Here is a 14,189-nt window from a genome sequence, read left to right as displayed (position 1 = left end):
GAGAGAGAGAGAGAGAGAGAGAGAGAGAGAGAGAGAGAGAGAGAGAGTTTCTTCATCTGGGAGATTCTTTATTCCACTGAAATCACAGGTCCAGTCCCAAGTCTCCTATCCACTTCTATAACAAATGAAAGTTACACTGTTGAAATTTAAGCTGAGCTCCTTGCTCCCATAAATGGTGACAATGCCAAGTTTCAATGGTGAAGTCAAATATCAGGGCACAGTCTGCCACCACCCCACGCCATGTTTTTCATACTTCACTGGAATGAGCAAAGCACTTTGGGGTCTTCCTTTAAATGAGGAAAGCAGTTTTGATGGGATTTTTTATGGGCTTTCTGCAGTGGGAGTAATAAAAGTATTATTTAGCTGTGTGACCCCAGGCAAGTCACTCCTCTCTACGTCTCACAGTTACATCCCCTATATAATGAGAGCGGTGGATTAGAGGGTCTCTAAGCTACATGCCAACTCTGACATTCTATGAGTCCATGCCTTTGCAATTTTACTGGGGTCTGGATATGACCATTCAGAATCATAATCATTATAATCATTCCAGCATTGAGGGGGAAAGAAAGGTCTTTGTTCACCTGCCTGTGGAGACAGCTGTTCTGGAAATATGCCTAAGCCAAGATCTGACTAACAGGTGTCCATATGATTTGTTATATGTTTTAGGGTCCTAAAGGCTCAAAGGGAGACATGGGGGATTCGGGTCAGCCAGGTGAAAAGGGAGGAATTGGACTTCCTGGATTACCGGTGAGTATGTATACATAAAGGTTTGGGGAGGTGTGTGTGTGTGTGTGTGTGTGTGTGTGTGTGTGTGTGTGTGGTGTGTGTGTGTGTGTGTGTGTGTGTGTGTGTGTGTGTATGCATGCATGTGCATGCTAGCTTCCAGATCAGGAAATATCAAATCACTAGAAAAAATTATTTGTTAGTTTCAGAATGATAACAACATGATTTTTCTGTTGGAAGGGTGAGGGTATTGATTTATTACTCTAGCTCTGAATACTAGATTATATTGTCTAACATCTGTAAGCATCTGTAATGATAATAATGCTCCAAACCAGGGTGGCTGTGGGTGGGAGGGGTAATTCTGTAGAAACCTATGGACAGACAGAATTCACCAGAATGTTGGGGGTTGCCTGTCTATCAGCTCCAAGTTCACTTCCCCTTTAAGGGGAGTTCAAACTATAAGCTTGCAAAGCACCTTACCATGCACTTTCTTACTCGATCCTCTCAGCAACTCGCTGAGATAGGTACTATTATTATCCCCATTTTACAGATGAGAAAACTGAAGATCATAGAGCTCATAACAAACTTTCATGGCTAGTGTCTCAGGTGGAGTTTGAAACCAAGTCCTCTGGACTAGAGTCCAGACTAGCACTGTGCCATGCTGACTTTCTGTAGGAATCCAACTAACTGATCAGAGAATACAACCTCCCATTTTTTCTAAATCATGCTCATTGGAGGAAATGATGAAAAACCTTGTTTGGCCACGTTCCTGTTAGTTAGTCCCCATAGAAACTTGACAAATAGATGTCAGGAAATCAAACTAGAGACATAAAATAAACCCGTTTTTAAAGTACCTAATAATGGGGGCTGGTGGGGAGGGGGGAGAAGAGCATTTTGGTACTGTGTTGTAAATGTGTTAAAATAAACAAACAAAAAACCCTTCCTGAGAATTTATATGTACTAATTTGTAGGAAAAGTAGATGAATAATTGAAGTTTATGGAAAGACTTCCCTATTTTTCCTGTGAAATGCTTGTCAAATTAGCAGTGATGATTTGGGTAAAATCCTTTTCATCAGGGGGGTGAATGGAATTTAGATTTGATTTACAATTAATAATGGAGTGACTGCCACTTATAGGACTTTATGGAGGTTCTTATTTTAATAAAAAAAATTATTAATTACCTACTATATGCCAGGCACAGTGCTAAGTACTGGGGATGCAAAAAGAGGTGAAAGACAGTTCCTGCCCTTAAAGAGCTCACAGTCTAAGCAAATAAATATATGCAAACAAATTATATTCAAGGTAAATAGAAAATAATGAACAGGAACACATTAGAATTAAGAGAGGTTGGGAAAGACTTCCTAGAGAAAATGGGAGTTTGGTTGATACTTGAGGGAAACCAGGGAAACTAGGTGGTGGAGATGAAGAGGGATAACACTGCAGGTATGAGAGACAGTCAGGAAAAATACCCAGAGCCAAGAGATGAAGTGTCTTGTTCAAGGAAAAAAAAACAGCAAGGAGGCCATTGTCACTGGATTAAAGAGTATGTGATATGGAATAAGGCTTAAGAAGACCCACCAACAGGCTTTTGCAGTTGTCCAAGAGTGAGTTAAGGAGGGCTTGCATCAGAGTGATGGCAGTACTGGAAGAGAGAAGGATGTGTATTTGAGAGATATTGCAAAGGTGAAATCACCTTGGTAATTGCAAGATCTTGACAACAGGTTGGATATGGGGCAGGGGAGTGAGAGATAGTGAGGAGCATCTAACTCGGGAGTCTGAGGGACTGGGAGGATGATGTTGCCCTTGATGCTAGAGGAGGAGAGGTTAGGGGAAAAGATCATAAGTTTAGTCTTGAACATGTTTAGTTTAAGATGTCTATTAGCAGACATCCAGTTGAAGATATCTGAAAGGCAGCTGGAGGTACAAGAATGGAGGTCAGCAGAGACACTGGGGCCAGATAGGTAGATTTAAGAATTCTCAGCATAGAGAAGACAATTAAATGGGCAGAAAGTAAAGATGGACCGAGACAACCCTAAGGGACACCCATGGTTGGAAGATAGGATCTGGAAGAGAATCTGGCAAAGGAGATTCCTAATCAAGTTTCTAGTACAGTGGAAGCTGCTTGGGGAAGGGGATTATTTGGGTGTTTGTGTTTTGTGTCCACAGCCCCCAGCATACAATACCTGGCATGTAGTCTTGTAAAGGAGTGTTAAATTATGATGATCAGCTTCTAACCAAAAAGAAAAAAAAGTACAGGTAGTCTGCAAATATATTAAAATTAATTAGAAAACCTAGGAGGTGAGGTGTTCATTTGCAATTTAGAGAAATATTAAAATAAATTTTGAGCAAAATACAAAAATCAAATCTCTACTGTATTTTTTTATTGATATGTCCCAAGAGAACTTGGAGGTTTCAACAAACTATTTAAAGATAGAGAGAAGAAGATGATACTATTTGTGTTTTGAATGTACATAATTTTGTGATCCTTCTGAAAATAAGCTACCCATTTCTGTAGTGTATTATAATAGCGGTTACTATTAGCCCAAGTGGACCCAGTTACTTGGGGGTAATGGACACTAAAGTGAATTTTTCTTCATGTTCTTCATAGGGTGCCAATGGCATGAAAGGAGAGAAAGGAGACTCTGGTTTACCGGGGCCGCAGGGACCCTCTGTAAGTTCCTTGTGATTATATTCCTGTGGTTGTCCATAAAACGTTGGAAAACAGGTCTTCCATTTACTGAGCCCAGACCTGCACCAGATGGTTTAACAACTGTAGGAACTGCTAATGTCTTGGTGTGTCAAACTGTAAAGGAAATTTCTGTCAGCCTTGTACAATGGGTGTCTCAGGAGAACAGGTTGGAACTAATTTTTCAGAGGGCTGTCTAACCCCAAGGAAAAAAAAATCAATGGCTTTCCATCACTGCTTGTGGGTAGAATTCTAAAAGCAGAACATACTTCCAGTTTTCTCTAGAGCCATGTTTTTGCTCATTGGAATATTTGAAAATATAGCAGTAGCTGTAGCATTTATGGTATTTCTTAATAATTGGTTGCTTCCTGTTTTGGACCAATTGGTATTTGATGGAAGGAATCTAAAACATAGAGAATTTAATGCATCACTTTCCTGCAAGGCCCTTCTCCCTATTCAAATAATGAGAGCTGCAAACTAGAGGGATTCAGTCTAACTTTTCTGAAAGAAACAAACACATTTTATTTTTAATGTATAGATCATCGGCCCACCAGGTCCACCAGGCCCCCATGGTCCACCAGGTCCAATGGTAAGTCTTCTTTTTCTTCAGCAATTAATATTTTATTTAAGAGCTATAACTCGAGAGTGGAACCAGAAAGAATCACCAGCCACGTTTGTTTTATTTACCAAGAAACATGTAGAAAGAAACTAAGTTGTTGCTTTGAGCTACCAAGACTTAAGATGGTATCTTTCCCTTACTCCCTGTCCTGAGTAAATTGTTGTTTTTCCAGAGATCCAGTTGTTAAACAATTTATAAGCAAACCCCTGGGGATAGCTTCTACTCATCTTCAACAATATAACATTAATAAAATCCTGGCCACCAGATAATATTTCTGAAGGGTTTTGCTTTACATAACATAACAGCTTTCTATTGTAAATAGGCTTCATATATAGTTGGATTTTTTTAATAGTCTTTAGCAAGGCAGGCAATGAAAAAAATCAAATCTATCTTCACTGTTGCTCAACAGATAAGATCTCTTTCATATATATGTATGTGTGTACATATATATAGTGTATGCATGTATGTGTGTATAAATACACATTCAAACATGTATACATATAAGAATAATATGTGTACTGTATATATCAACATGCTTGTATATATCTATATCTATCTATACACACACACATACCCACACATTACACAGAGATGTGCTGGCAAATGTTTAACAGCTGGGTCACAGGGAGGTTATACATGCATATGCAAAAAAGTGGTCACAGTTGCTTATCTAATACATGTGTATACATACACATAAACATGTATACATATATGTATAATGGATATGTTTTGCATATATAAATATACACACATATGTGTGTGTATATCCTATATCTATATCTGTCTATACATACACACATACTACCCAGCAGTATGCTGGTAAATGTTTAACAACTGGATTTGGGCGGGGAATCTATCTATCTATCTATCTATCTATCTATCTATCTATCTGTGTGTGAATGTAGATATACATATATATTGTATATGTATATGTAGCCAGATCCATATCTATCTATATCTATCTATCTATCTATCTATCTATCATCTATCTATCTATCTATCTATCTATCTATCTATCTATCTATCTATATCTATCTATATCTATCTATCTATCTATCTATCTATCTATCTATCTATCTATATCTCATTATATGATAAACTATGGTCACTTTTCCTTTCTACTGTGTTCCAGTGCTTATCTCAGTGCCTGGCACATAGTAGGAGCTTAATAAATGTTTGACTAACTACAGAAAAGGATGATAGAATGGTTGAAGGTACCTGAGTCACAAGCTGTAGCACTAGCCACAATCATTCCATCTCACAAATGACCACTTCCATTCTGCAGTGGGTGACACCTCCATATCCTTTCTTAGGGCACCAGTCACTAGTCCATTAAGCCTAGTAATTATGATGTTGGCACTTCAACACTCCCTCCCAAAGCTTTAGAGAAAAGGAAATGAAATGATACTGTATCTTGTTCATCTATTCTTAGTAATGGCTCTTGTGAAATACATTCTAGCCAAGTAAAAGGTGGAGAGGACTTCTGATAAACAAACAAGCCGTCTCCAGAAAAAAGTTTTTCAATAATCTGTCTGAAGTGAGCATATTGTTGCAATAAAAAATGCCATACATATGCATGCAATATTTTATTGCATAACAAATTCTTTCTTATGATTTTACATGCAAACATATTTACCCTCTCCTATTTTCTAAATAAAGTCCTTTGAGATATTTATTAAAAGCCAAAATAGAATTCAAAGGGCATAGTTTTGTTCAAGTGTCTACTTAGTCTCTCTGGATTTCTTATTAATTTCCCTATAATGCATTATTTTGCAGCCTGATTCATTCATTTGTAAGATCTTTCTAGTAAGTGATTAGAATGATTGATACTGTGATATGTCATCACTGAGCCATTGAAGGCATTTGCCTGCACTCACCCCTCTGCCCAAATTCTACTTTTTTTCTAATGGGGCAGAGAGTTGGACAAGGATTAATAGTTCTCCCTGCAGGTTAAGAGATCTAGTATTAAGTACATGAAAGCCTAAGATTCTAGATTTCTTTCTATTCCTGACTTCCCAATACTTTTTTTACATGCTCCACACCATCCCAAAGTGACCTTTTGCCTGTCTCATTCCCCTTATTGACAATATCCCACAGTTTTCAGCTTTTGGGCACTTCTTTTGATTGCCATTCTATCAGAACACACACACACACACACACACACACACACACACACACACATTGGCCATAAAACAGTCTTAGTGCAGTTTAAAGTTTTAATAGTTTTAAGTTTTAATAGCTTAAAATTGCACTAAGGATTTTAGGACAATCTGTATAATGACCTCAAGAGGAGAAGGTAAATCATATACCACACTTCTTGGCACATAGAAGGTGTTCAATATGTTGTTTTTCAGTCATTTTAACAGTTCAACAAAAATTTAATGAGCCCTTATTATATGCAAGACTTGTTTTCCCCTCCTTTACATTCTCCTGTTTTTTTTTAATGAGGCAATTCCACTGTGAACCCAACATACCCTTCCATAGTAAGTTTGTATCTCAAACTAGTGTTGCCCTTGACTCACACATCTCTTCACCTGCAAAAGAGATCAAGTGCTCCCTGAAATAGTTCCTAGACTGTTTTAACCTCCTCATTGTAGTGACTGCTTTATATTAGTTACACTTCTGTAATAGATAATGACAGTCAAAGTCAGTATCTTTATCTATTTCCCCTTTTTTTCAGTGTAAGCAGCTTGAAAGAATAGGTCAGATTTCAGGTGTTGTAATACATCTCGTCTTTATTCTTCTCATTTGTTGTTCATTCTAACCTTTGCTCTCACTTCACACTGACAGCTGATTCAGAAATTATGTTCATCTAAGGAGCCAGTTAACCTGTCAATTAAGATACAGTCAATTTCATTTTTTACGTCATTTGGTGTTCTTTATGTGTCCTTTCTTGAAGGAAGTATTAATAATATGCATGTGTAAAGCTTGGGCCTTTTTTATTTCTTAATCTTGAACAATATTTTCTATCATATTTTTCACTCTCTTGACCTAAGTACCAAAGTTTATACTGACTCACTTTGAAAATCTTGCCAGGTTCTTCATAGGATTCCTCTACTGCTTCACTTCTTCAAATAGTTTTGAAGCACAAATTTCAATCATCCTCATGATAGTCTTTGTTTATATTCTTCGTGTGTCTTTCAGGGTGAGATGACCATGTAATGATCTTTCTCATTGCCTTTAGATAGTTGTGTGACATCCAAGCAAGCCAGGTTATGTACTGAGTGTTTTCAGCAGATAAAGAGAAGGGGAACAGCAAATAGAAGGAAAATGGAACAGATATGCCAATATTTCTGTACCGTTTTGGTTTCACTATCAAAAGCAAAGGAACCACCAAAACTGAATTCAGCAATCATCTGATTACACCTCAGTAATTAACGTACTATTTGAAAAGGTAGAAACGGTGATTGAGAAAAATAAGGCAGTCAGACAATGTACACACAGAGGAAAGACATTCTGGAGGTTATATAATTTTGAAAATATTAATGGATTGATTTTTCAAAGAAGGAAAAATACCAAACAATTGTAAAAAAATTGCAAACAGTATTATTATTCCCCCCAAAAGTGATCAAGAACACATCAGTAACTAACTAACCTATATAACCGGTTTTCCTTCTTTATAAAATCTTTGCATTACTTTTTTACTGTGAAAAATTATGACTATGAGAATTCAGAAAAAAAAATAAGGAAGGACAGAAAATTGGTGCAGAGTAAAATAAGCAGAACCGGGAAATCTATATGCAATATAAACCGAAGGGAATATAAAATACAATTGAATATTTATAATGTCCCAGTGAAGAATTAGAAAATTTACCTTGATGAAGAGATATCCATGAAGAAGACATGAGAAGAGAATAGACAGGCTTTTGTAGATGATTTTATCTACATCTTTACAACTATATATATGTATAGATATATATACACATAATATATATCTTTTTAATTACACAGTTGTTGAGAGGTATGGCTCCTACTGTGTTTATTTCTATTGAGTACTAAAAGAAATTTGATTCAATAGGGCAAATTGCCTTAAAGACTCTCTTCCAACCATGAGTCTACCATGAATGTCTTAGGACCATGTAAGCATTCTAAATACAAGCAATCTCCAAAATAACTTTATTCTCAAGCCTCTGATCATCAAAAGTGTTCCTCTGGAGTCCAAATGGAAGAAGGATTCCCTATAGATGGCAAAGTCTTCCGTATGTTTTTGTTAGCTCAGAATATCATAGGGCCTCTCCAGTGTGAAACATGACCAATCAAAAGAGAACATGCTAATAGTCTATGAAAAAAATGGAATGGGAAATGTCCATTATCCGCACTATGGCATACAGTTAAATGAATAGCACCTTTAATTAGTCCGTTGATACATATATCTTGGGTAGGCACTGAATGAAGATTGATGCGAAGCTAGGCCCAGAGAAGAAGAAAAGGAACTGCTAGATTATATTTGGAAAGTTGGGCAGTATTTCCAACGGTTTCAAGACGTTCACACACATACACACATACACAGAGTTTTTTCAAACACCCATTTGCTTTCTCTTGGTAGTACTATATAATCACAGAACATGAAAAGCCACAATTCCCCAAAATTACAATTGCAGGCAATCCAGAGGACAATGGAATGACAATGATGGGCATACATGTTACTTGCATCCAAAAAGTGTTATAAGAGATATTGAAGAAATGAATGACTAGAGAGTTAGGTTGGCTAGACACATAGTTGGAGTGAGAGACAACTCATGGACAACCCAAGTGCTCTCCTGATGGTCACAAAATGAGACCTTTCCGTCTGACTTGCAGGTGAAATCTTCCATATGTGTCGTCTCCATCTGAGAATGTGAGCTCCTTGAAAGCAGGGAGTGTCTTACTTTTCTATTTGTATCCCTAGCACATAGCACAGTATTTTGTAGGTAATAATTTCTTAATAAATGCTTTATTCATTCATTCATTTAAAAGGAAGGCCTCTCCAATATGGATATACTCATTATGGATTTGTGGGAGAATATGAACAAGAATCAAATGGCTTAAGAAGGGGTGAATGGCTCCAAATCTACATTGTTCCAAAAAGTATCCATAGCAATAAGCTCCTGAATTCACTGAAATACTGATGTATGTGTACGGCACAGTGTTAGGCACTGGAGGGGTATAAATAAGACTAACAACCAGTCCCCATTCTCAAGGAGTTTACATTCCAATGTTGATGCCATAAACAGCACAAGAATAACTCTTAGACAATACTTTCTTAAATCCCCCCTATTCCTCTCTGTACCCAGACACATTTTACCCCACTGACAAGTAATTTTCTTAATGGGAATCTTATTGTGATGGAATTTCAAGGTTTGACAGAGCTGTCAAAAGGTCATCTAAAATCTAATCCAACTCTCTTCCTCTAACCATATCCCTAAACAAGCACATTGTTGCTGTTTTGTTTTATTAAATATTATGTTTTTATATTATCTAGACATGTATTTTATATTTTCTATATTACATATATATTTTCAGATTATGTATTATATTACATATTATATATATTTTCCAATAAGTTGTTTTGATTACAAATGACAAATAGTGGTCTAGTTCTTAATCAGAAGTTTCTTCTCTACTTCCAGGGACCCCATGGACTTCCTGGGCCAAAGGTAATCAAATAACTGCCTGGCTCCTTTCTGTTAAACTTTTTTTGTTGTTAATCATTGTGAAGCATGACCCAAACATGTTTGTCTCTGTCTCATTCATTTGTGAAATACCAGTGATATTCTTTAAACCTTTAAGCATCCAGATATTTAAATCTTATGATGCAGAATGACTCACAGCAAATTTAAATGATATCACCCAGAGAAGGATTTATTCTTTTGCATTTCTTCCAAGCACAACTCAAGTTTATGATACCGAGATAATAAAAATCAACACATCATACAGCGAGCTGATGAAAGTTTCAGACTAACCCAGGTGTTGCTTTGTAACCATGCTATCTTTAGAACCAATTTAGCTTACATTTTGAAAATCACTGAGTGTTATTAATATGCGCTTCCTGAAGTTTAAATAGGCCCACCGATCTAGAACTAAGAAGGGTTTCAGGATCACCTAGTCCATCCTCTTCTTTTTACAGATGAAGATACTGAGGCCCCAAGAGTTTAAGTAACTAGCCCAAAGCCATATAAATAATGATAGAGAGGATTTGAATCTAGATTTTCTGTCTCCAAATCTAACGTTCATTCCATCACACTACGAATATGATATTACCATACTTCTGAATTTCCATTTAATTTTTAGTATCTGCCATTTTCAAATTTCAACTACCTTATAGGGCATTTATGAGATTACACGTATGTTTTATATTCATTGAATGGAGAGTGTAACTGGACACAGTCCCCTAGAAACCCTGCTTAGCAGTAATGTCTCCTTCTGCTTTGCAGAAGAGATAACCTCATCTTGCCCTTTGTTAAGAGGAAACGTTAGAACTTTAGCAGTGAAAGGCAGTGTACAGATCATTAATTCCGGGGCCCTCAGGGAACATCACCTCTCTGTGGAATACTGAGAGCAGAAAATAAACCCAATGAAGACTCAGACACACTGCGAAGTGTGATGTGACTCCTTGCAAAGGCAAAGAATTCCACAAATATCTCAGGATCTAGGGGAAAAAAGTAGGCAAAAGTGGAGTAAAAGAGTAACCACTGGCATGAGAGAGAGAGAGAGAGGTCCACCCAACTCAGAAATGTTGGCAAAACTTCTGCATTGTTTGTATTATGGTAAAGAGTCCTTGTACCAACCTTGCCTCCAAGACTGCCTTTTTAGGGAATTTCTTGAGTTGTTGAATATAAACATCACTACCATTTCTCTAGTTTAGAGAGGGAAAGAGGTTTCCCAAATCTACTTTTCTTCAGTACAATCTGGATGTCCTCAAAAAAAGCAACAGGCTTCCTAGAAAGCAGGCTCCCATTCTCTAAAGAGGCAGTCTTGGAGGCAAGGTTGATACAAGGATTTTTTGAGGACATCCAGATTGTACTGGAGAAAAGTAGATTTGGGAAACCTCTTTCCCTCTCTGAGCTAGAGAAATAGGAGTGATGTTTATATTCAACAACTCAAGAAATAGTTATCTGTGTATGAAGTGCAGTACTAGACACCAAGGGAGATTAAAAAAAAAAGCTAAAACATGTCTTGCTCTTGATAAGCTTACAATCTAATTGGGGAGACAAGACATGCATATACACACACATCCCTTAACATACATAGCTATAATACACACATATGTGTATGTATGTTTGTATATATGCATAGAATAAGAAAGAAGAAAACAAGAATTTATGAAGCACCTACCCCATGCCGGCAATTTCACAAATATTGTCTCATTTGATCTTCACAACAGTCCTGAGAGGTAGATGCTATTATTATCCCCGTTTTGTTGTTATTTAGTAATTTTTCAGCTGTGTCTGACTCTTCATGACCCCATTTCAACTTTTCTTGGCAAAGATACTAGAATGGTTTGCCATTTCCTTCTCCAGCTCATATGACAGATGAGGAAACTGAGGCAAACAGGGTTAAGTGACTTGCCCACAGTCACGCAGCTAGCAAGTGTTTGAAGCTGGATTTGAACTCAGGTCTTCCTGACTGTAGGTCCAGTGCTTTATCCACCGTATCCCCACCTGCCTGATAGGCAAATATATGTAACTTGTACTAATATAGAATAAATATATATGAAAAGTTTCAAAAGTGCCATGGAGACTCCAAGGAAGGAGAGGTGATTTATAGGTGAAGGGAACCTAAAAAGCCTTAGTGGACAAGGAAACATATGAATTAGGTCTTGAAAGATGAGAAGGATTTCTGTAGGGGGATAGAAAGCTAAGGGAAGAAAGCTGATGAGGACATTCCAGTATAGCCCATGCTTAGGGCTTGGTGTATATTAAAATTTGGCGAGAGCACAGAGTATAAGAAAGGGTGGATGCAAGATAAGGAGAGAGGGAAAATGTAAGAAAATCTGGAGAGAGTTATGTCACTTTGTGAGAAGCCTTGGACTTAATTCAGCAGCCAATAGAGTTTTGAGCAGAGGAGTAATATCTCTTGTACATATGGAAGATCTGACAGGGATTTGAAGGATAGATTAGGAGTAGAGAGGACTGGAGACAGGGACATGTATTAAAGAAGAGAATAAGGGAAGAAAATAAGCATCTATGAAGCACCTACTATGTACCTGGCACTGTGCCAAGCCCTTTATAAATAATGTCTCTTTGATCCTTACAATAACCCTGTGAGGTAGTGCTACTATTATTCCCATTTACAGTTGAGGATAGGAAGCGGAGGTTAAGTGACTTGCCCAAGGTCACATGGCTAATTCAGTCTGAGGCTAAATTTTAACTCGAGTCTAATCCTGACTCCAGGCCCAACTCTCTACTACTGTGCCACCTAGGTGGCTCACTATTTGTACTTATATGGGAGAGAGGCAATTAGAGGTTGGGTTAGGATAGTGGATATGGAAAGGAGAGGGAATAGTGTATATGAGGCATTGTTCAAGGACTGACAGACCCAACAGCTGAATGCACATAAGGTGGGAGAAAGGTATCAAAGTCTTCTTAAATTTTGAGCACAATGACTGAGTGAATAATATACAGAAGCAGGTAATTTCCTTTCTCTTGGGCATGTGGTGAACCCAGGGGAAATATCTCATAAGCCTGGATGGTGTCTTGGAAATACAAATAACTAGATGACCTGGTTTGGGCATGACACTTCTAGCCCTCAGTGTCTCCAACTATAAAAAGTTTTTTAAAATTATAATCTGAAATGATATTATTCAAAAAGTTATCAGTTAGGGTTCCTTCTATCTCTAAAATGCTATGACTTGGACTGCTCCATCCCTTAACTAACTTATCCCCTCTTGGAGTGTAACTACAAATTTTTCCATACAGAGAGATGTTATGATTGGGTATAATTTTGAAATATTACCTTCCTGCTTTTCAAGACTGTACTAGGTATATTTAAAGTCTAAATATGAAAGTCGCAGAGGCTTTGGGCCAGGGCTATCTGTAGTTGACTACTTGTTAGTGGGAAAAGCCTTATCTTCATTTTCCAATCTCATGGAAACATTAAATAATTTCTGATCTCCCACTTCCCAATGTAAACACATATACAATTAATATCATTTGAAACATTTTTCAATGTGGCACAGTCAGGAGACCCAAGTTCAAATCTAGCCTCAGACTGGGCTAGTTGTATAACCTCCATTTGCCTCAGTTTCTTCATCTATAAAATGGGGATAATAATAGCATCTATCTCCCCGGGTTGTTGTGAGGATCAAACAAAATTATAATTGTAAAACACTTAGCACACAGCATGGCACATAGTAAGCACCAAATAAAAGTTAGCTATTTTCATTATTCTATTATGACATAAATTATGTGATTATAAAAATATGAAAAAGCAGATATTAAGCATCTGCCATGACACAAAGTGGAAAAGACTAGCTAGCATGTTAAAAGGCAAAGTAATCCGAAATGATCTCTGAAAAATGGGTAAATCTTAGACTAAATCCAATAAGGATAAATGTTGAATCCTACAGTTGAGTTGAAGGAATGAACTATACAAGTATATCATGACAAAGTATGACTAGATAAGAATTCACACACAAAAATATGGATTGTGTTTTTTATTGTGTATGTACATGCATTATAAGTCCAATATGACTAGAATATGACAGCGAAAAAAAAGAAGGCGGATTTAAGTTGCATTGAGAGGCATGGTGCCCAGAATAGTTAGATTCAATTGTTCCATTGTACCCTTCCCTGTTCAGAGCCTATCTGAGGTATAGTAGTCAGTTCTGGGTACCACCTTTTAGGAAGGCCTTTGAAAATGAAAAAGCTAGGAATGAGTGACCAAGATGATGAAGATGTGGCACATAATGATAGCTGAATGAAATGGTGATATGTTGCTTAAGAGGAGATTGGGTGGGAGTAGCCAATGAGGGCTGTTTTCAACCTGCAGTAGAGCAGGACTTGGACTTGTCCAGCTAGTGTCCAGAGAAAAGAGAGAGGCAATGGGTAGAAGCTGAAAAGCGGAAGATTCCCTCAATACAAGGAAAAAACTTGCCAACTATTAGAACAGTCTCAAAACAGAATGGGGATGCTAGGTGGCACCATAGTGCATGGAGCACTGGGCCTTGGAGTCAAGAAGAGT

General features: G+C 37.3%; 1 protein-coding gene across 1 annotated transcript in view; it reads left to right on the top strand.

The window, feature by feature from the left end:
- COL25A1 (collagen type XXV alpha 1 chain) overlaps nt 1-14,189 on the top strand; it is a 563,954-nt gene that overhangs the window by 513,984 nt on the left and 35,781 nt on the right. Inside the window, exons 27-30 of the mRNA XM_078148267.1 lie at nt 667-747; nt 3,332-3,394; nt 3,948-3,998; nt 9,638-9,664. Coding sequence (XP_078004393.1) covers nt 667-747; nt 3,332-3,394; nt 3,948-3,998; nt 9,638-9,664 — 222 coding nt within the window. The remainder of the gene's footprint in view (nt 1-666; nt 748-3,331; nt 3,395-3,947; nt 3,999-9,637; nt 9,665-14,189) is intronic.

Source organism: Phascolarctos cinereus, unplaced genomic scaffold (genome assembly GCF_003287225.1).
Source record: "Phascolarctos cinereus isolate Bilbo 61053 unplaced genomic scaffold, phaCin_HiC Scaffold_9;HRSCAF=440, whole genome shotgun sequence".
Taxonomy (NCBI): Eukaryota; Metazoa; Chordata; class Mammalia; order Diprotodontia; family Phascolarctidae; genus Phascolarctos; species Phascolarctos cinereus.
This window is presented reverse-complemented; position numbering and strand designations above follow the sequence as displayed.